The following is a 24,327-nucleotide window of genomic DNA, read 5'->3' on the forward strand; positions in this document are numbered from 1 at the left end:
AGGATCTTTCTCTTTGTACAATTAGAGACAGGAATCAGTGAGCTACCAGAAGGATCTTTCTCTTTGTCCAATTAGAGACAGAAGTCAGTCAACTACCAGAAGGATCTCTGTCTTTGTACAATTAGAGACAGGAATCAATGAACTACCAGAAGGACCTCTGTCCAATTAGAGACAGGATTCAGTGAACTACCAGAAGGATCTCTGTCCAATTAGAGACAGGAATCAGTGAACTACCAGAAGGACCTCTGTCCAATTAGAAACAGGAATCAGTGAACAACCAGAAGGATCTCTGTCTTTGTACAATTAGAGACAGGAATCAGTGAACTTCCAAATACCAGAAGGAAGACCTGACCTGCACTACAGTCAACCTCGTTATACTGACACCTTTAATTAGTAATACTGTGGTACCTTTATACTGACACCTTTAAGGAGTAATACTGTGGTACCTTTATACTGACACCTTTAATTAGTAATACTGTGGTACCTTTATACTGACACCTTTAAGGAGTAATACTGTGGTACCTTTATACTGACACCTTTAAGGAGTAATACTGTGGTACCTTTATACTGACACCTTTAAGGAGTAATACTGTGGTACCTTTATACTGACACCTTTTAGGAGTAATACTGACACCTTTAAGGAGTAATACTGTGGTACCTTTAAGGAGTAATACTGACACCTTTAAGGAGTAATACTGTGGTACCTTTATACTGACACCTTTAAGGAGTAATACTGTGGTACCTTTATACTGACACCTTTAAGGAGTAATACTGTGGTACCTTTATACTGACACCTTTAATAAGTAATACTGTGGTACCTTTATACTGACACCTTTAAGGAGTAATACTGTGGTACCTTTATACTGACACCTTTAAGGTACTGTGGTACCTTTATACTGACACCTTTAAGGAGCAATACTGTGGTACCTTTAAGTAATACTGTGGTACCTTTATACTGACACCTTTAAGGAGTAATACTGTGGTACCTTTATACTGACACCTTTAAGGAGTAATACTGACACCTTTAAGGAGTAATACTGTGGTACCTTTAAGGGAGTAATACTGACACCTTTAAGGAGTAATACTGTGGTACCTTTATACTGACACCTTTAAGGAGTAATACTGTGGTACCTTTATACTGACACCTTTAAGGAGTAATACTGTGGTACCTTTATACTGACACCTTTAAGGAGTAATACTGTGGTACCTTTATACTGACACCTTTAAGGAGTAATACTGTGGTACCTTTATACTGACACCTTTAAGGAGTAATACTGTGGTACCTTTATACTGACACCTTTAAGGAGTAATACTGTGGTACCTTTATACTGACACCTTTAAGGAGTAATACTGTGGTACCTTTATACTGACACCTTTAAGGAGTAATACTGACACCTTTAAGGAGTAATACTGTGGTACCTTTAAGGAGTAATACTGACACCTTTAAGGAGTAATACTGTGGTACCTTTATACTGACACCTTTAAGGAGTAATACTGTGGTACCTTTATACTGACACCTTTAAGGAGTAATACTGTGGTACCTTTATACTGACACCTTTAATAAGTAATACTGTGGTACCTTTATACTGACACCTTTAAGGAGTAATACTGTGGTACCTTTATACTGACACCTTTAAGGAGTAATACTGTGGTACCTTTATACTGACACCTTTAAGGAGTAATACTGACACCTTTAAGGAGCAATACTGTGGTACCTTTAAGGAGTAATACTGACACCTTTAAGGAGTAATACTGTGGTACCTTTATACTGACACCTTTAAGGAGTAATACTGTGGTACCTTTATACTGACACCTTTAAGGAGTAATACTGTGGTACCTTTATACTGACACCTTTAAGGAGTAATACTGTGGTACCTTTATACTGACACCTTTAAGGAGTAATACTGTGGTACCTTTATACTGACACCTTTAAGGAGTAATACTGTGGTACCTTTATACTGACACCTTTAAGGAGTAATACTGTGGTACCTTTATACTGACACCTTTAAGGAGTAATACTGACACCTTTAAGGAGTAATACTGTGGTACCTTTAAGGAGTAATACTGACACCTTTAAGGAGTAATACTGTGGTACTTTTATACTGACACCTTTAAGGAGTAATACTGTGGTACCTTTATACTGACACCTTTAAGGAGTAATACTGTGGTACCTTTATACTGACACCTTTAAGGAGTAATACTGTGGTACCTTTATACTGACACCTTTAAGGAGTAATACTGTGGTACCTTTATACTGACACCTTTAAGGAGTAATACTGTGGTACCTTTATACTGACACCTTTAAGGAGTAATACTGACACCTTTAAGGAGCAATACTGTGGTACCTTTAAGGAGTAATACTGACACCTTTAAGGAGTAATACTGTGGTACCTTTATACTGACACCTTTAAGGAGTAATACTGTGGTACCTTTATACTGACACCTTTAAGGAGTAATACTGTGGTACCTTTATACTGACACCTTTAAGGAGTAATACTGTGGTACCTTTATACTGACACCTTTAAGGAGTAATACTGACACCTTTAAGGAGTAATACTGTGGTACCTTTAAGGAGTAATACTGACACCTTTAAGGAGTAATACTGTGGTACCTTTATACTGACACCTTTAAGGAGTAATACTGTGGTACCTTTATACTGACACCTTTAAGGAGTAATACTGTGGTACCTTTATACTGACACCTTTAAGGAGTAATACTGTGGTACCTTTATACTGACACCTTTAAGGAGTAATACTGTGGTACCTTTATACTGACACCTTTAAGGAGTAATACTGTGGTACCTTTATACTGACACCTTTAAGGAGTAATACTGTGGTACCTTTATACTGACACCTTTAAGGAGTAATACTGTGGTACCTTTATACTGACACCTTTAAGGAGTAATACTGTGGTACCTTTATACTGACACCTTTAAGGAGTAATACTGTGGTACCTTTATATTGACACCTTTAAGGAGTAATACTGTGGTACCTTTATATTGACACCTTTAAGGAGTAATACTGTGGTACCTTTATACTGACACCTTTAAGGAGTAATACTGTGGTACCTTTATACTGACACCTTTAAGGAGTAATACTGTGGTACCTTTATATTGACACCTTTAAGGAGTAATACTGTGGTACCTTTATATTGACATCTTTAAGGAGTAATACTGTGGTACCTTTATACTGACACCTTTAAGGAGTAATACTGTGGTACCTTTATACTGACACCTTTAAGGAGTAATACTGTGGTACCTTTATACTGACACCTTTAAGGAGTAATACTGTGGTACCTTTATACTGACACCTTTAAGGGGTAATACTGTGGTACCTTTATGCTGACACCTTTAAGGAGTAATACTGTGGTACCTTTATACTGACACCTTTAAGGAGTAATACTGTGGTACCTTTATACTGACACCTTTAAGGAGTAATACTGTGGTACCTTTATACTGACACCTTTAAGGAGTAATACTGTGACACCTTTATACTGACACCTTTAAGGAGTAATACTGTGACACCTTTATACTGACACCTTTAAGGAGTAATACTGTGGTACCTTTATACTGACACCTTTAAGGAGTAATACTGTGGTACCTTTATACTGACACCTTTAAGGAGTAATACTGTGGTACCTTTATACTGACACCTTTAAGGAGTAATACTGTGGTACCTTTAAGGAGTAATACTGTGGTACCTTTATACTGACACCTTTACGGAGTAATACTGTGGTACCTTTATACTGACACCTTTAAGGAGTAATACTGACACCTTTAAGGAGCAATACTGTGGTACCTTTATACTGACACCTTTAAGGAGTAATACTGACACCTTTAAGGAGTAATACTGTGGTACCTTTATACTGACACCTTTAAGGAGTAATACTGTGGTACCTTTATACTGACACCTTTAAGGAGTAATACTGTGGTACCTTTATACTGACACCTTTAAGGAGTAATACTGTGGTACCTTTATACTGACACCTTTAAGGAGTAATACTGTGGGACCTTTAAGGAGTAACACTGTGGTGCCTTTATACTGACACCTTTAATTAATACTGTGGTGCCTTTATACTGACACCTTTAAGGAGTAATACTGTGGTGCCTTTATACTGACACCTTTACGGGGTTTTAAGGAGTAATACTGTGGTACCTTTATACTGACACCTTTACGGGGTAATACTGTGGTGCCTTTATACTGACACCTTTAAGGAGTAATACTGTGGTACCTTTATACTGACACCTTTACGGGGTAATACTGTGGTGCCTTTATACTGACACCTTTAAGGAGTAATACTGTGACACCTTTATACTGACACCTTTAAGGAGTAATACTGTGGTGCCTTTATACTGACACCTTTAAGGAGTAATACTGTGGTACCTTTATACTGACACCTTTAAGGAGTAATACTGTGGTACCTTTATACTGACACCTTTAAGGAGTAATACTGTGGTACCTTTATACTGACACCTTTAAGGAGTAATACTGTGGTACCTTTATACTGACACCTTTAAGGAGTACTACTGTGGTACCTTTATACTGACACCTTTAAGGAGTAATACTGTGGTACCTTTATACTGACACCTTTAAGGAGTAATACTGTGGTACCTTTATACTGACACCTTTAAGGAGTAATACTGTGGTACCTTTATACTGACACCTTTAAGGAGTAATACTGACACCTTTAAGGAGTAATACTGTGGTACCTTTATACTGACACCTTTAAGGGGTAATACTGTGGTACCTTTATACTGACACCTTTAAGGAGTAATACTGTGGTACCTTTATACTGACACCTTTACATTTAAATTCAGGCTGTAACACAAAAAGGTAGACTTTCTGAAGGCACTGTAGATGTCTGTCATTATAGATATACTAGACAGGACTGACTGAGCTAACTGTATCTAGATGGCTCAGTCAGTCCTGTCTAGTATAACTGTATCTAGATGGCTCAGTCAGTCCTGTCTAGTATAACTATATCTAGATGTCTCAGGCAGTCCTTTCTAGTATAACTATATCTAGATGGCTCAGTCATTCCTGTATCTATGATCTTCTATCAGAGAAACTGTTGATTTAAACAGATCTATAAAATGTGTGTGTGTGTAAACAAATACAGAGATCAAAGTATTGGAACAGTGACATGTTGTTGTTTAGGCTCTGTACTCCAACACGTTGATACAATGACTGAGGTTAAAGTGCAGAATGTCAGCTTTAATTTGAGGCTATTCCCATCCATATCAGGTGAAACATTTAGAAATTACAGCATTTTTTGTACATAGTCCCCCCCATTTTAGGGGACCAAAAGCATTGGGAAAAATTCACTTGTGTAGTACATCAGTCAAACATTTAGTATTTGGTCCCATATTCCTAGCACTCAATAACTACATCAAGCGTGTAACTCTACAAACGTGTTGGATGTATTTCCTGTTTGTTTTGGTTGTGTTTCAGATTATGTTGTGCACAACAAAAGATGTCACTGTCCCAATACTTTTGGCCCTCACTGTATAATAACAAGATATTGAAAACATACAGTACATTTACTGAACATAAATGATTTAAGGTCTATGTGTGATTATATTTTAGCGTGTGTCTGTGAGGCCAGTCAGTGTTCTGAGTCGAGGTGGCAGCGTTGCGTTGGCATCTCGGTGCCAGCGGGGGGAGGTGGCGAGGGAAGGCGGGGTTAGAACACTCAGCGCCACGCTCGGAAGTTTCAGCAGCGACCATAACTCCTCCCCTCTGGTCACTACGGCGACAACATCCTCCTCACTGCCACACCAGGAGACTGCTCCGCTACGAAGCTTAGAGAGGAACAGAGAAACCCTACATACACACACACACACACACACACGCACACACGCGCACACACACACGAACGGCTGTAGTGACTGGCTATAGTGTGTGTAATTTGTGACTGTAGCCCTGATGGCTGCATGGTGCAGTAGGACTGATGGCTGCATGGTACAGTAGGTAGGGAGCTACTACAGCAGTGAGCCTGTAGGCCTGATGGCTGCAGGGTACAGTAGGTAGGGAGCTACTACAGCAGTGAGCCTGTAGGCCTGATGGCTGCATGGTACAGTAGGTAGGGAGCTACTACAGCAGTGAGCCTGTAGGCCTGATGGCTGCAGGGTACAGTAGGTAGGGAGCTACTACAGCAGTGAGCCTGTAGGCCTGATGGCTGCATGGTACAGTAGGTAGGGAGCTACTACAGCAGTGAGCCTGTAGGCCTGATGGCTGCAGGGTACAGTAGGTAGGGAGCTACTACAGCAGTGAGCCTGTAGGCCTGATGGCTGCATGGGTACAGTAGGTAGGGAGCTACTACAGCAGTGAGCCTGTAGGCCTGATGGCTGCAGGGTACAGTAGGTAGGGAGATACTACAGCAGTGAGCCTGTAGCCCTGATGGCTGCAGGGTACAGTAGGTAGGGAGCTACTACAGCAGTGAGCCTGTAGGCCTGATGGCTGCAGGGTACAGTAGGTAGGGAGCTACTACAGCAGTGAGCCTGTAGGCCTGATGGCTGCAGGGTACAGTAGGTAGGGAGCTACTACAGCAGTGAGCCTGTAGGCCTGATGGCTGCCTGGTGCAGTAGGTAGGGAGCTACTACAGTAGTGAGCCTGTAGGCCTGATGGCTGCAGGGTACAGTAGGTAGGGAGCTACTACAGCAGTGAGCCTGTAGGCCTGATGGCTGCAGGGTACAGTAGGTAGGGAGCTACTACAGCAGTGAGCCTGTAGGCCTGATGGCTGCAGGGTACAGTAGGTAGGGAGCTACTACAGCAGTGAGCCTGTAGGCCTGATGGCTGCCTGGTGCAGTAGGTAGGGAGCTACTACAGCAGTGAGCCTGTAGGCCTGATGGCTGCAGGGTACAGTAGGTAGGGAGCTACTACAGCAGTGAGCCTGTAGGCCTGATGGCTGCAGGGTACAGTAGGTAGGGAGCTACTACAGCAGTGAGCCTGTAGGCCTGATGGCTGCAGGGTACAGTAGGTAGGGAGCTACTACAGCAGTGAGCCTGTAGGCCTGATGGCTGCAGGGTACAGTAGGTAGGGAGCTACTACAGCAGTGAGCCTGTAGGCCTGATGGCTGCATGGTACAGTAGGTAGGGAGCTACTACAGCAGTGAGCCTGTAGGCCTGATGGCTGCAGGGTACAGTAGGTAGGGAGCTACTACAGCAGTGAGCCTGTAGGCCTGATGGCTGCAGGGTACAGTAGGTAGGGAGCTACTACAGCAGTGAGCCTGTAGGCCTGATGGCTGCATGGTACAGTAGGTAGGGAGCTACTACAGCAGTGAGCCTGTAGGCCTGATGGCTGCATGGTACAGTAGGTAGGGAGCTACTACAGCAGTGAGCCTGTAGGCCTGATGGCTGCATGGTGCAGTAGGTAGGGAGCTACTACAGCAGTGAGCCTGTAGGCCTGATGGCTGCATGGTGCAGTAGGTAGGGAGCTACTACAGCAGTGAGCCTGTAGGCCTGATGGCTGCATGGTACAGTAGGTAGGGAGCTACTACAGCAGTGAGCCTGTAGGCCTGATGGCTGCATGGTACAGTAGGTAGGGAGCTACTACAGCAGTGAGCCTGTAGGCCTGATGGCTGCATGGTGCAGTAGGTAGGGAGCTACTACAGCAGTGAGCCTGTAGGCCTGATGGCTGCATGGTGCAGTAGGTAGGGAGCTACTACAGCAGTGAGCCTGTAGGCCTGATGGCTGCATGGTACAGTAGGTAGGGAGCTACTACAGCAGTGAGCCTGTAGGCCTGATGGCTGCATGGTACAGTAGGTAGGGAGCCACTAGAGCGATTTGAAGTTCCATTTCAAACCTATAATGCAACACTCTGAAAGCCCATTGTGTGTGTGTGTGTGTGTTACCTGGGTATGAGGTCGTGGGAACGGGAAGCCCATTGTGTGTGTGTGTGTGTTACCTGAGTATGAGGTCGTGGGAACGGGAAGCCCATTGTGTGTGTGTGTGTGTTACCTGAGTATGAGGTCGTGGGAACGAGAAGCCCATTGTGTGTGTGTTACCTGGGTATGAGGTCGTGGGAACGGGAAGCCAGTTTAGCGAGCGCGCTCAGTAAGGAGGTAACCACCCTGGGGGAGGGGCTTCCAGAGGAAGTGATCTCGAAGAGGACTGCCTCCAATGCCTCGAAACAGGAAGTAACCAGATCCACGGAACACCGAGAGTCAAATGACACCGACAGGTACTCACCTAGCACCCACACCTAGCACGCACAGACAGACACACACAGGCACACACAGTCTCGATCTGTCACCATGTGTCTGTAAAGGTTTCTCTAGTGTGAGTGTGTGTGAGTGTGTATAGCATAGTGTGTGTAGTGTGTATAGTAGAGTGTGTATAGTATATTGTTTATATCATAGTGTGAATATCAGTGTGTATAGTAGTGTGTATATCAGTGTGTATAGTATAGTGTGTATATCAGTGTGTATAGTATGTGTATATCAGTGTGTATAGTATAGTGTGTATAGTAGAGTGTATATCAGTGTTTATATTATGTGTATAGTAAACCTTGTGAAGACTGACTTACAGAAAACGTTTGACCTCTGTCATTGCCAACAAAGGGTATATAACAAAGTATTGAGATAAACTTTTGTTATTGACCAAATACTTATTTTCCACCATAATTTGAAAATAAATTCTTTAAAAATCCTACAATGTGATTTTCTGGATTTTTTTTCTCATTTTGTCTGTCATAGTTGAAGTGTACCTATGATGAAAATTACAGGCCTCTCATCTTTTTAAGTGGGAGAACTTGCACAATTGGTGGCTGACTAAATACTTTTTTGCCCCACTGTATATAGTATATAGTTCTCACCACGTGTGTATATTATGGTGTATAGTATATAGTTCTCACCACGTGTGTGTATATTATAGTGTATAGTATATAGTTCTCACCACGTGTGTGTATATTATAGTGTATAGTTCTCACCACATGTGTGTATATTAGTGTATAGTTCTCACCACATGTGTGTATATTATAGTGTATAGTATATAGTTCTCACCACGTGTGTATATTATGGTGTATAGTATATAGTTCTCACCACGTGTGTGTATATTATAGTGTATAGTATATAGTTCTCACCACATGTGTGTATATTATAGTGTATAGTTCTCACCACATGTGTGTATATTATAGTGTATAGTTCTCACCACATGTGTGTATATTATAGTGTATAGTTCTCACCACATGTGTGTATATTATAGTGTATAGTTCTCACCACATGTGTGTATATTATAGTGTATAGTTCTCACCACGTGTGTATATTATAGTGTATAGTTCTCACCACATGTGTGTATATTATAGTGTATAGTATATAGTTCTCACCACATGTGTGTATATTATAGTGTATAGTATATAGTTCTCACCACATGTGTGTATATTATAGTGTATAGTATATAGTTCTCACCACACGTGTGTATATTATAGTGTATAGTATATAGTTCTCACCACATGTGTATATTATAGTGTATAGTATATAGTTCTCACCACATGTGTATATATTATAGTGTATAGTTCTCACCACATGTGTGTATATTATAGTGTATAGTTCTCACCACATGTGTGTATATTATAGTGTATAGTTCTCACCACATGTGTATATTATAGTGTATAGTATATAGTTCTCACCACATGTGTATATTATAGTGTATAGTATATAGTTCTCACCACATGTGTGTATATTATAGTGTATAGTATATAGTTCTCACCACATGTGTGTATATTATAGTGTATAGTATATAGTTCTCACCACATGTGTGTATATTATAGTGTATAGTATATAGTTCTCACCACACGTGTGTATATTATAGTGTATAGTATATAGTTCTCACCACATGTGTGTATATTATAGTGTATAGTATATAGTTCTCACCACATGTGTATATTATAGTGTATAGTATATAGTTCTCACCACATGTGTGTATATTAGTGTATAGTATATAGTTCTCACCACACATGTGTATATTATAGTGTATAGTATATAGTTCTCACCACACGTGTGTATATTATAGTGTATAGTTCTCACCACATGTGTATATTATAGTGTATAGTATATAGTTCTCACCACGTGTGTATATTATAGTGTATAGTATATAGTTCTCACCACATGTGTGTATATTATAGTGTATAGTATATAGTTCTCACCACACGTGTGTATATTATAGTGTATAGTATATAGTTCTCACCACATGTGTGTATATTATAGTGTATAGTTCTCACCACATGTGTGTATATTATAGTGTATAGTATATAGTTCTCACCACATGTGTATATTATAGTGTATAGTATATAGTTCTCACCACATGTGTGTATATTATAGTATATAGTTCTCACCACATGTGTGTATATTATAGTGTATAGTATATAGTTCTCACCACATGTGTATATTATAGTATATAGTTCTCACCACATGTGTGTATATTATAGTATATAGTTCTCACCACATGTGTGTATATTATAGTGTATAGTATATAGTTCTCACCACATGTGTATATTATAGTGTATAGTATATAGTTCTCACCACATGTGTGTATATTATAGTATATAGTTCTCACCACGTGTGTATATTATAGTGTATAGTATATAGTTCTCACCACATGTGTGTATATTATAGTGTATAGTTCTCACCACATGTGTGTATATTATAGTATATAGTTCTCACCACATGTGTGTATATTATAGTGTATAGTATATAGTTCTCACCACATGTGTATATTATAGTGTATAGTATATAGTTCTCACCACATGTGTGTATATTATAGTGTATAGTATATAGTTCTCACCACATGTGTGTATATTATAGTGTATAGTATATAGTTCTCACCACAAGTGTGTATATTATAGTGTATAGTATATAGTTCTCACCACGTGTGTATATTATGGTGTATAGTATATAGTTCTCACCACATGTGTGTATATTATAGTGTATAGTATATAGTTCTCACCACATGTGTGTACAGGTCTTCTTTGCTGTGGATGTTAGTGGTGGTTCCAGCAAACTCCAGCAGCTCCCGTGATTGGTCCACAACCAGAGAGGGGTGGAGCTTACACAGCTTCAACAAGTGGTGGCTAAAAACCCTAGAGAGAAACAAGAGAGAAAATCAAAAGAGAACCGAGAGAGAGAGAAATGAGAGAGAAACGAGAGCGAGAGAGAGAGAGGAGAGTGAAAGAGAGAGTGGAAAGATAGAGAGTTAATGAGCAGATGAGCTCCTGAATTGTTCAGCATGTTTTTCCAAAAGATAGACTGAGGGTTGTATAAAAGGTGGATTATTTTACAAGGACATATACAGGGTAACCCCCTCCACATCATCTACAGGGCACTGTAAGAGATCACCACAGTACAGTACCCCTTAGATATTAAACATGACAAGGCACCGAGAGAGTACAGAGAGAAGCTCCTCATGGACAATCCAGAAACACTTTTTGCTGACTGCTACAAAAAGGGGAATGTCAGTCACCTAATCTTCCACACAGACCATCCCTTTATTTTGTATTTTATTTCCCCTTTATTTAACCAGGTGGCCAGTTGAGAACAAGTTCTCATTTACATCTGCGACCTGGCCAAGATAAAGCAAAGCAGTGCGACACAAACAACAACACAGAGTTACACATGGAATAAACAAACGTACAGTCAATAACACAATAGAAAAAAGTCTATATACAGTGTGTGCAAATGGCGTGAGGAGGTGAGGCAATAAATAGGCCATAGTAGCAAAGTAATTACAATTTAGCAAATTAACACTGGAGTGATAGATGTGCAGATGATGATGTGCAAGTAGAAATACTGGTGTGCAAAAAATAAAATCAAACCAATATGGGGATGAGGTAGGTAGTTGGGCTATTTACAGATGGGCTATTTACAGATGGGCTGTGTACAGCTGCAGCGGTCGGTAAGCTGCTCAGTTAGCTGATGCTTAAAGTTATTGAGGGAGATATGTCTCCAACTTCAGCAATTTTTGCAATTCGTTCCAGTGGGTGCTGGCTTTGGGGACGACCAGTGTGATATACCCGCTGGAGCTCCATAATACTTTTGAGATAATCTTCTATAAGAGGAAGAGGAGCTCAAGCAGTAGAACATTGAGATATGAAGACATTATTATAAATTAAAATAAACTCACAAAAATGTACATATGAAAACCACAAGTGGCACGCAGATTGGTAGACACTATGACACTAGACACTATGGAAGACACTATGGAACACAAAGCTTTTACTATCTCATCCTGGAATATACAAGGTCTGAACAGGAACCCAGACTTCATCAAAGAAATGTGAAATACAGACATTGTCATCCTACAAGGGGAGATAAACGATTTCCAGGCCCAGGGACTGTGGAGACCAAAATGCCAGAACGGGACAAGAATCTGACACCCTCAGCACCCAGGGAGACAAACACCTGCCTGGAAGTGACAGCATTCCCTCCACCATATGCCCCCCTAGGCACAACTACGACAACATAACCAACAAAAACGGGTCACAACTCCTGCAGCTTTGTCGCACGCTGGGTCTGTACATAGTCAATGGTACTATAGGCTTCAAGGGGACTCTTACGGTAGGAACACAATCACCTGACCTCATCCCTTGGCAGTAGTACTGTAGACTACTTTATCACTGACCTCAACCCAGAGTCCCTCAGAGCGTTCAGTCAGCCCACTGACACCTCTCTCAGATCACTGCTGAATCCAGACAATTACATTGACCTCCATTTGTTTTGTACACTGCTGCTACGTTGATTTATTTGAGTTTTTTAATCCCAGGCCCCCGCCCTAACCCCAACCCCTAACCCCAACCCCTAACCCTAACCCCAACCCCTAACCCTAACCCCAACCCCTAACCCTAACCCTAACCCCAACCCCAACCCCTAACCCTAACCCTAACCCTAACCCCTAACCCTAACCCTAACCCTAACCCTAACCCTAACCCCAACCCCTAACCCTAACCCCAACCCCTAACCCTAACCCCGTCCTAACCCTAACCCCAACCCCGTCCTAACCCTAACCCTAACCCCAACCCCTAACCCTAACCCTAACCCCAACCCCTAACCCTAACCCTAACCCTAACCCCGTCCTAACCCTAACCCCTAACCCTAACCCCAACCCCTAACCCTAACCCCGTCCTAACCCTAACCCCAACCCCTAACCCTAACCCTAACCCCGTCCTAACCCCAACCCCTAACCCTAACCCTAACCCCTAACCCTAACCCTAACCCCGTCTTCGCAGGAGGCCTTTTGGTAGGCAGTCATTGTAAATAATTATTTGTTCGTAACTGACTTGACTAGTTAAATAAAGGATAAATAAAATAAATAAATACTCACTGTTTATGATCTATGCATAGTCACTTCACCCCTACCTACATGTACACATTACCTCAACTAACCTGTACCCTTCACCCCTACCTACATGTACACATTACCTCGACTAACCTGTACCCTTCACCCCTACCTACATGTACCCTTCACCCCTACCTACATGTACACATTACCTCGACTAACCTGTACCCTTCATCCCTACGTACATGTAACCTTCACCCCTACCTACATGTACACATTACCTCAACTAACCTGTACCCTTCACCCCTACCTACATGTACACATTACCTCAACTAACCAGTACCCTTCAGCCCTACATACATGTACACTTCACCCCTACCTACATGTACACATTACCTCAACTAACCTGTACCCTTCACCCCTACCTACACGTACACATTACCTCAACTAACCAGTACCCTTCAGCCCTACATACATGTACACTTCACCCCTACCTACATGTACACATTACCTCAACTAACCAGTACCCTTCAGCCCTACATACATGTACCCTTCACCCCTACCTACATGTACACATTACCTCAACTAACCTGTACCCTTCACCCCTACCTACACGTACACATTACCTCAACTAACCTGTACCCTTCACCCCTACCTACATGTACATGTAGGTAGGGGTGAAGGGTACATGTAGGTAGGGGTGAAGGGTACACATTACCTCAACTAACCTGTACCCTTCACCCCTACCTACATGTACCCTTCACCCCTACCTACATGTACACATTACCTCAACTAACCTGTACCCTTCACCCCTACCTACATGTACACATTACCTCGACTAACCTGTACCATTCACCCCTACCTACATGTACACATTACCTCAACTAACCTGTACCCTTTACCCCTACCTACATGTACACATTACCTCAACTAACCTGTACCCTTCACCCCTACATACATGTACACTTCACCCCTACCTACATGTACACATTGCCTCAGCTAACCTGTACCCTTCACCCCTACCTACATGTACACATTACCTCAACTAACCTGTACCCTTCACCCCTACATACATGTACACTTCACCCCTACCTACATGTACACATTGCCTCAGCTAACCTGTACCCTTCACCCCTACCTACATGTACACATTACCTCAACTAACCTGTACCCTTCACCCCTACCTACATGTACACATTACCTCAACTAACCTGTACTCTTCACCCCTACCTACATGTACACATTACCTCAACTAACCTGTACCCTTCACCCCTACATACATTACCCTTCACCCCTACCTTCATGTACACATTATAGTAGTGGTATTATAGTATGTACACATTATCTCAACTAACCTGTATGTGTGATGCGGTGTGTGTACTGACCGGTGTATGTGTGATACGGTGTGTGTCCTGACCAGTGTATGTGTGATGCGGTGTGTGTCCTGACCGGTGTATGTGTGATACGGTGTGTGTCCTGACCAGTGTATGTGTGATACGGTGTGTGTCCTGACCGGTGTATGTGTGATAGATACGGTGTTTGTCCTGACCAGTGTATGTGTGATGCGGTGTGTGTACTGACCGGTGTATCTCTGCAGTGTATTTGGGGATGTTGAGCAACAGACTGCTTCTCTCCAACAGCACCAACACCAGCTGGGCCAGCAACCTCTCATCTGATACCTACACACACACACACACACACACACACACACACACACACACACATCTAAGCTGTACTTATATACACCAAATACATGTTTTATCTCTGACTTATTCTGGTTGTAGCCTGTGTGTGTGTGTGTGTGTTACCGTGGTAACTGTGTTGAAGTAGACGTGCAGCAGCACTGGAACACTTTGAGCTGATTGGATGACTCTGGACCAATCAGCTGCCTCCATCAGCAGGTCATGGAGCACACTCAGTCTGTCCATGGTATCACCTGGGGAGAAATACAGTTATATTACAGTAGTGGCATTACAGTATTGGCATTACAGTAGTGTTATTACAGTAGTGGCATTACAGTATTAGAGTAGTGGTATTACAATAGTGTTATTACAGTAGTGGCATTACAGTAGTGGCATTACAGTAGTGACATTACAGTAGTGACATTACAGTAGTGGTATTACAGTAGTGGCATTACAGTATTACAGTAGTGGCATTACAGTATTAGAGTAGTGGCATTACAGTAGTGGCATTACAGTAGTGGCATTACAGTAGTGGCATTATAGTATTACAGTAGGTGTATTACAGTAGTGGTATTACAGTAGTGGCATTACAGTAGTGGTATTATAGTATTACAGTAGTGGCATTACAGTAGTGGCATTACAGTAGTGTTATTACAGTAGGTGTATTATAGTATTACAGTAGGTGTATTATAGGATTTCAGTAGGTGTATTACAGTAGTAGTAGTATTACAGTAGTAGTGGTATTACAGTATTATAGTAGTGGTATTACAGTATTACAGTAGTAGTGGTATTACAGTAGTAATGGTATTACAGTATTATAGTCGTGGTATTACAGTATTATAGTAGTGGTATTACAGTATTATAGTAGTGGCATTACAGTATTATAGTAGTGGTATTACAGTATTATAGTAGTAGTGGTATTACAGTATTATAGTAGTGGTATTACAGTAGTAGTGGTATTACAGTATTATAGTGGTATTACAGTATTATAGTAGTGGTATTACAGTATTATAGTAGTGGTATTACAGTAGTAGTAGTATTACAGTAGTAGTAGTAGTATTACAGTAGTAGTGGTATTACAGTAGTAGTGATATCACAGTAGTGGTATTACAGTAGTAGTAGTATTACAGTAGTAGTGGTATTACAGTATTACAGTAGTGGTATTACAATATTATAGTAGTAGTGGTATTACAGTAGTAGTAGTATTACAGTATTACAGTAGTGGTATTACACTATTATAGTGGTAGTAGTATTACAGTAGTAGTAGTATTACAGTGGTAGTGGTATTACAGTAGTGGTATTACAGTAGTAGTGGTATTACAGTATTACAGTAGTAGTGGTATTACAGTGGTAGTGATATTACAGTAGTGGTATTACAGTAGTATTAGTGTTACAGTAGTAGTGGTATTATAGCATTACAGTAGTAATATTACAATATTACAGTAGTGGAATTATAGTAGTACAGTAGTAGTGGTATTACAGTAGTACAGTAGTAGTGGTATTACAGTAGTAGTGATATTATAGTAGTGGTATTACAGTAGTAGTGGTATTATAGAATTACAGTAGTAATATTACAGTAGTGGTATTATAATATTACAGTAGTGGTATTATAGTATTACAGTAGTGGTATTATAGTATTACAGCAGTAGTGGTATTACAGTAGTAGTAGTATGACAGTAGTAGTGATATTACAGTAGTAGTGGTATGACAGTATTACAGTAGTAGTAGTATGACAGTAGTAGTGATATTACAGTAGTAGTGGTATGACAGTATTACAGTAGTAGTGGTATTATAATATTATAGTAGTTTGTGACATTACCAGACCCTGCCTCCCCTCTCAACAGGAACAGGAAGAGGCCTCTATGGGCGGGGCTTCGGAAAGCTTCCAGCGATGACAGACCACGCCCACCTGGCTCAGACACAGGGAAGCATGCAGACCTGACACGCACAGATCACCATGTTACATTTCTATACTGCTCTGATGTTTCCCTGAAATGCTTCTAGGAACATTGTGTATGTCATTGATTGATTTGTTATTACACCATCTTACAGAGATACCTTACACACATCAACGTAGAATACACTACGTATTTATTGTGTATGTTATTGATTGATTTGTTATTACACCATCTTACAGAGATACTTTACACACATCAACGTAGAATACACTACGTATTTATTGTGTATACAGTTGAACTCGGAAGTTTACATACACTTAGGTTGGATTTTCAAACTATAGTTTTGGCAAATCGGTTAGGACATCTACTTTGTGCATGACACAAGTCATTTTTCCAACAATTGTTTACAGACATATTAATTCACTGTGTCACAATTCCAGTGGGTCAGAAGTTTACATACACTAAGTTGACTCTGCCTTTAAACAGCTTGGAAAATTTCAGAAAATTACATGGTTTTAGAAGCTTCTGATTGACTCAGATTATGTCAATTAGCCTATGAATGTACTTTGGTGCGAAAAGTGTACAAAAGTATCTATATCCACAGTAAAACGAGTCCTATATCGACATAACCTGAAAGGCCGCTCAGCAAGGAAGAAGCCACTGCTACAAAACTGCCATATAAAAGCCAGACTACGGTTTGCAACTGCACATGGGGACAAAGATCGTACTTTTTGGAGAAATGTCCTCTGGTCTGATAAAACAAAAATAGAACTGTTTGGCCATAATGACCATCGTTATGTTTGGAGGTAAAAGGGCGAGGCTTGCAAGCCGAAGAACACCATCCCAACCGTGAAGCACGGGGGTGGCAGCATCATGTTGTGGGGCTGCTTTGCTGCAGGAGGGACTGGTGCACTTCACAAAATAGATGGCTTCATGAGGCAGGAAAATTATGTGGATGTTTTGAAGCAACATCTCAAGACATCAGTCAGGTAGATAAAGCTTGATCGCAAATCGGTCTTCCAAATGGACATTGACCCCAAGCATACTTCCAACGTTGTGGCAAAATGGCTTAAGGACAACAAAGTCAAGGTATTGGAGTGGCCATCACAAAGCCCTGACCTCAATCCCAGAGAAGATTTGTGGGCGAGCAAGGAGGCCTACAAACCAGTTACACCAGGTCTGTCAGGAGGAATGGGCCAAAATTCACCAAACTTACTGTGGGACGTTTGTGGAAGGCTACCTGAAACGTTTGACCCAAGTTAAACAATTTAAAGGCAATGCTACCAAATACTAATTGAGTGATTGTAAACTTCTGACCCACTGGGAATGTGATGAAAGAAATTAAAGCTGAAATAAATAATTGTCTCTACTATTATTCTGGCATTTCACATTCTTAAAATAAAGTGGTGATCCTAGCTGACCAAAGACAGGGAATTTTTACTAGGATTAAATGTCAGGAATTGTGAAAAACTAAGTTTAAATGTATTTGGCTAAGGTGTATGTAAACTTCAGAGTTCAACTGTATAAGCATTCTATCTCTACGTGTGTGTGTGTGTGTGTGTGTACCTGAGCTGCAGGGTGAGAGCAGCAGTGAGACAGGGCAAGTCCAGTAGAGAGTGCAGCAGCTCAACTGCAGTCCCAGCCGTGACCAGAGAGGGCAGCACATCCACATAGTCAGATACCAGGCCTGGACTGTCCCACGCTAGGAACTACAACACATCACATAGTCAGATACCTGGCCTGGACTGTCCCACGCTAGGAACTACAACACATCACATAGTCAGATACCAGGCCTGGACTGTCCCACGCTAGGAACTACAACACATCACATAGTCAGATACCTGGCCTGGACTGTCCCACGCTAGGAACTACAACACATCACATAGTCAGATACCAGGCCTGGACTGTCCCACGCTAGGAACTACAACACATCACATTGTCAGATACCTGGTCTGGACTGTTCCACGCTAGGAAATACAACACATAGTCAGATACCAGGCCTGGACTGTTCCACGCTAGGAACTACAACACATAGTCAGATACCAGGCCTGGACTGTCCCACACTAGGAACTACAACACATCACATAGTCAGATACCTGGCCTGGACTGTTCCACGCTAGGAACTACAACACATAATCAGATACCAGGCCTGGACTGTGCCACGCTAGGAACTACAACACATCGTCAGATAACAGGCCTGGACTGTCCCACGCTAGGAATTACAACACATAGTCAGATACCTGGCCTGGACTGTCCCACGCTAGGAACTACAACACATCACATAGTCAAATACCAGGCCTGGACTGTCCCACGCTAGGAACTACAACACATCACATTGTCAAATACCAGGCCTGGACTGTCACACGCTAGGAACTACAACACATAGTCAGATACCAGACCTGGACTGTCCCACGCTAGGAACTACAACACATAGTCAAATACCAGGCCTGGACTGTCCCACGCTAGGAACTACAACACATCACATAGTCAGATACCTGGCCTGGACTGTCCCACGCTAGGAACTACAACACAACACATAGTCAGATACCAGGCCTGGACTGTCCCACGCTAGGAACTAAAATACATAGTCAGATAACAGGCCTGGACTGTCCCACGCTAGGAAATACAACACATCACATAGTCAGATACCAGGCCTGGACTGTCCCACGCTAGGAACTACAACACAACACATAGTCAGATACCTGGCCTGGACTGTCCCACGCTAGGAACTACAACACATAATCAGATACCAGGCCTGGACTGTGCCACGCTAGGAACTACAACACATCGTCAGATAACAGGCCTGGACTGTCCCACGCTAGGAATTACAACACATAGTCAGATACCTGGCCTGGACTGTCCCACGCTAGGAACTACAACACATCACATAGTCAAATACCAGGCCTGGACTGTCCCACGCTAGGAACTACAACACATCACATTGTCAAATACCAGGCCTGGACTGTCACACGCTAGGAACTACAACACATAGTCAGATACCAGACCTGGACTGTCCCACGCTAGGAACTACAACACATCACATAGTCAAATACCAGGCCTGGACTGTCCCACGCTAGGAACTACAACACATCACATTGTCAAATACCAGGCCTGGACTGTCACACGCTAGGAACTACAACACATAGTCAGATACCAGACCTGGACTGTCCCACGCTAGGAACTACAACACATAGTCAAATACCAGGCCTGGACTGTCCCACGCTAGGAACTACAACACATCACATAGTCAGATACCTGGCCTGGACTGTCCCACGCTAGGAACTACAACACATAGTCAGATACCAGGCCTGGACTGTCCCACGCTAGGAACTACAACACATCACATAGTCAGATACCTGGCCTGGACTGTCCCACGCTAGGAACTACAACACATAGTCAGATACTAGGCCTGGACTGTCCCACGCTAGGAACTACAACACAACACATAGTCAGATACCAGGCCTGGACTGTCCCACGCTAGGAACTACAACACAACACATAGTCAGATACCAGGCCTGGACTGTCCCACGCTAGGAACTAAAATACATAGTCAGATAACAGGCCTGGACTGTCCCACGCTAGGAAATACAACACATCACATAGTCAGATACCAGGCCTGGACTGTCCCACGCTAGGAACTACAACACAACACATAGTCAGATACCAGGCCTGGACTGTCCCACGCTAGGAACTACAACACATAGTCAGATACCAGGCCTGGACTGTCCCACGCTAGGAACTAAAACACATAGTCAGATACAAGACCTGGACTGTCCCACGCTAGGAACTAATAACTACAAGAACCCGGCGTCAGATACCAGACTAGAACCTAGAACCCGGCGTCAGATACCAGACTAGAACCCAGCGTCAGATACCAGACTAGAATCCGGCGTCAGATACCAGACTAGAACCCGGCGTCAGATACCAGACTAGAACCCGGCGTCAGATACCAGACTAGAACCCGGCGTCAGATACCAGACCAGAACCCGGCGTCAGATACCAGACCAGAACCCAGCGTCAGATACCAGACTAGAAACTAGAACCCGGCGTCAGATACCAGACTAGAACCCAGTGTCAGATACCAGACTAGATCCCAGCGTCAGATACCAGACCAGAAACTAGAACCCGGCGTCAGATACCAGACTAGAAACTAGAACCCAGCGTCAGATACCAGACTAGAAACTAGAACCCAGCGTCAGATACCAGACTAGAAACTAGAACCCTGCATCAGATACCAGACCAGAAACTAGAACCCGGCGTCAGATACCAGACTAGAACCTAGAACCCAGCGTCAGATACCAGACTAGAACCCAGCGTCAGATACCAGACCAGAAACTAGAACCCGGCGTCAGATACCAGACTAGAACCTAGAACCCAGCGTCAGATACCAGACTAGAACCCAGCGTCAGATACCAGACCAGAAACTAGAACCCAGCGTCAGATACCAGACCAGAAACTAGAACCCGGCGTCAGATACCAGACTAGAACCCAGCGTTAGATGCCAGACTAGAAACTATACTGAACAAAAATAAAGTGTTGATCCCATGTTTCATGAGCTGAAATAAAATATCCCAGAAAAGTCCCCAAAAAACGTATTTCTCTCCAATTTTATGAACCACCCGGATAGTTATTTCTCTCCAACTATGTTGACTATGTGTTCTCTCCTTATGAACCACCCGGATAGTTATTTCTCTCCAACTATGTTGACTATGTGTTCTCTCCTTATGAACCACCCGGATAGTTATTTCTCTCCAACTATGTTGACTATGTGTTCTCTCCTTATGAACCACCCGGATAGTTATTTCTCTCCAACTATGTTGACTATGTGTTCTCTCCTTATGAACCACCCGGATAGTTATTTCTCTCCAACTATGTTGACTATGTGTTCTCTCCTTATGAACCACCCGGATAGTTGATGAAACTGAAGAGTATTTCTGTCTGTAATTAAGCCCTTTTGTGGGGAAAAACTCCTTCTGATTGGCTGGGCCTGGCCTATGCCCGCCCCTGCCCAGACATGTGAAATCCATAGATTAGGGCCTAATGAATTCATTTAAATGGACTGATTTCCTTATGAACTGTAACTCTGTCAAATCTTATAAATTGCTGCATGTTGCGTTTCTATTTTAGTTCAGTATAGAACACATACTGCAGTCAGACTAGAAGGTGTACAGAGGCTGCGTTTACACAGGCAGAACAATTCTGATCTTTCCACAATTATTGGCAAAAGAGCAGATCTGAAGAGTGGTAAAAAAGATCAGAACTACAAACATCAGAGACTGAAAGGTGTCCGGTAGCCAGACACGTTAATACGGTGGGCCAATAATGTGCCTGGAGTGTTAAAATGGGTTGTGTGTTACCTTGAGCAGGCTAGGGAAGTAATGTGTGTTACCTTGAGCAGGCTAGGGAAGTAGTGTGTGTTACCTTGAGCAGGATAGGGAAGTAGTGTGTGTTACCTTGAGCAGGCTAGGGAAGTAATGTGTGTTACCTTGAGCAGGCTAGGGAAGTAGTGTGTGTTACCTTGAGCAGGCTAGGGAAGTAGTGTGTGTTACCTTGAGCAGGCTAGGGAAGTAGTGTGTGTTACCTTGAGCAGGCTAGGGAAGTAATGTGTATTACCTTGAGCAGGCTAGGGAAGTAGTGTGTTACCTTGAGCAGGCTAGGGAAGTAGTGTGTGTTACCTTGAGCAGGCTAGGGAAGTAGTGTGTGTTACCTTGTTAGTGTGTGTTACCTTGAGCAGGATAGGGAAGTAGTGTGTGTTACCTTGAGCAGGCTAGGGAAGTAGTGTGTGTACAGTGGTACAGAGGAGTGGAGCTGCAGCTGATTGGCTCTGATGAAGGACAGCGTCTCGTGGGCCAGATAGGGGTCGTTGAAACACTCTGCTGGGAGAACACCAAACACACACCTCCACACACACTCACTGTCCACCGCTGCAGTCTCCCCTACACACACACACACACACACACACACACACAAACACAGTAAGTACACACTAGCTCTATCCTCCACACGTGCACACACACACCTCCTCACCGTGGTTCAGGTAGAACTGAGCGATGGGCAGGAGGACTCTGCTGCAGGACAGGTCAGAGTTCAGACGGCCGAACAGTGACTTAACACACGGGAACGCACGATACACACACCCTGCATCCTCCACACACACCCCGTCCAGGATACGCACCGCCTCCACCAAGCACTGACACACACACACACACGCACGCAGAGAGAGGACAGGGTTACTACAGCAGTATAACAGGGTTACTACAGCAGTATGACAGGGTTACTACAGCAGTATAACAGGGTTACTACAGCAGTATGACAGGGTTACTACAGCAGTATGACAGGGTTACTACAGCAGTATGACAGGGTTACTACATCAGTATGACAGGGTTACTACAGCAGTATGACTGTGTGATTGTAGGGGACAGGGTTACTACAGCAGTATGACAGGGTTACTACAGCAGTATGACAGGGTTACTACAGCAGTATGACAGGGTTACTACAGCAGTATAACTGTGTGTGATTGTAGGGGACAAGTTGTAGCTCACTGCTTTCTGTAGCTCTGTGTCTGTTCTCTTCAGCGCCTCTGAAACAGAAGAAAACAGTCTTTACTGTTCAACACAGGGACCCTGGGATTCACAGATTCAACACTGGGATTCACAGATTCAACACAGGGACCCTGGGATTCACAGATTCAACACAGGGACCCTGGGATTCACAGATTCAACACAGGGACACTGGGATTCACAGATTCAACACAGGGACCCTGGGATTCACAGATTCAACACAGGGACCCTGGGATTCACAGATTCAACACAGGGATTTACAGATTCAACACAGGGACACTGGGATTTACAGATTCAACACAGGGACACTGGGATTTACAGATTCAACACAGGGACACTGGGATTCACAGATTCAACACTGGGAAACTGGGATTTACAGATTCAACACAGGGACACTGGGATTCACAGATTAAACACGGGGACACTGGGATTTACAGATTCAACACAGGGACCCTGGGATTCACAGATTCAACACAGGGATTTACAGATTCAACACAGGGACACTGGGATTTACAGATTCAATACTGGGATTTACAGATTCAACACAGGGACACTGGGATTTACTGTTCAACACAGGGACTTACAGATTCAACACAGGGACACTGGGATTTACAGATTCAACACTGGGACACTGGGATTCACAGATTCAACACAGGGATTTACAGATTCAACACAGGGACACTGGGATTTACAGATTCAACACTGGGATTTACAGATTCAACACAGGGACACTGGGATTTACTGTTCAACACAGGGACCCTGGGATTTACAGATTCAACACAGGGACACTGGGATTTACAGATTCAACACTGGGATTTACAGATTCAACACAGGGACACTGGGATTTACAGATTCAACACTGGGATTTACAGATTCAACACAGGGATTTACAAATTCAACACAGGGACACTGGGATTTAC

General features: G+C 42.7%; 1 protein-coding gene across 2 annotated transcripts in view; it reads right to left on the bottom strand.

The window, feature by feature from the left end:
* Nucleotides 1–5,192: 5,192 nt before the first annotated feature.
* LOC139421693 (adaptor related protein complex 5 subunit zeta 1) overlaps nucleotides 5,193–24,327 on the bottom strand; it is a 36,129-nt gene continuing 16,994 nt past the window's right edge. For both annotated transcript variants that reach the window (XM_071172795.1, XM_071172796.1), the window contains 10 exons: nucleotides 23,390–23,427; nucleotides 22,875–23,037; nucleotides 22,605–22,783; nucleotides 18,414–18,556; nucleotides 16,769–16,887; nucleotides 15,076–15,203; nucleotides 14,849–14,946; nucleotides 10,943–11,075; nucleotides 8,005–8,201; nucleotides 5,193–5,822 (listed from right to left, as the gene is read on the bottom strand). In XM_071172795.1, coding sequence (XP_071028896.1) covers nucleotides 5,582–5,822; nucleotides 8,005–8,201; nucleotides 10,943–11,075; nucleotides 14,849–14,946; nucleotides 15,076–15,203; nucleotides 16,769–16,887; nucleotides 18,414–18,556; nucleotides 22,605–22,783; nucleotides 22,875–23,037; nucleotides 23,390–23,427 — 1,439 coding nt within the window. In that variant the 3' untranslated portion in view covers nucleotides 5,193–5,581. The remainder of the gene's footprint in view (nucleotides 5,823–8,004; nucleotides 8,202–10,942; nucleotides 11,076–14,848; nucleotides 14,947–15,075; nucleotides 15,204–16,768; nucleotides 16,888–18,413; nucleotides 18,557–22,604; nucleotides 22,784–22,874; nucleotides 23,038–23,389; nucleotides 23,428–24,327) is intronic.

Source organism: Oncorhynchus clarkii, chromosome 12, assembly GCF_045791955.1.
Source record: "Oncorhynchus clarkii lewisi isolate Uvic-CL-2024 chromosome 12, UVic_Ocla_1.0, whole genome shotgun sequence".
Classification (NCBI taxonomy): Eukaryota; Metazoa; Chordata; class Actinopteri; order Salmoniformes; family Salmonidae; genus Oncorhynchus; species Oncorhynchus clarkii.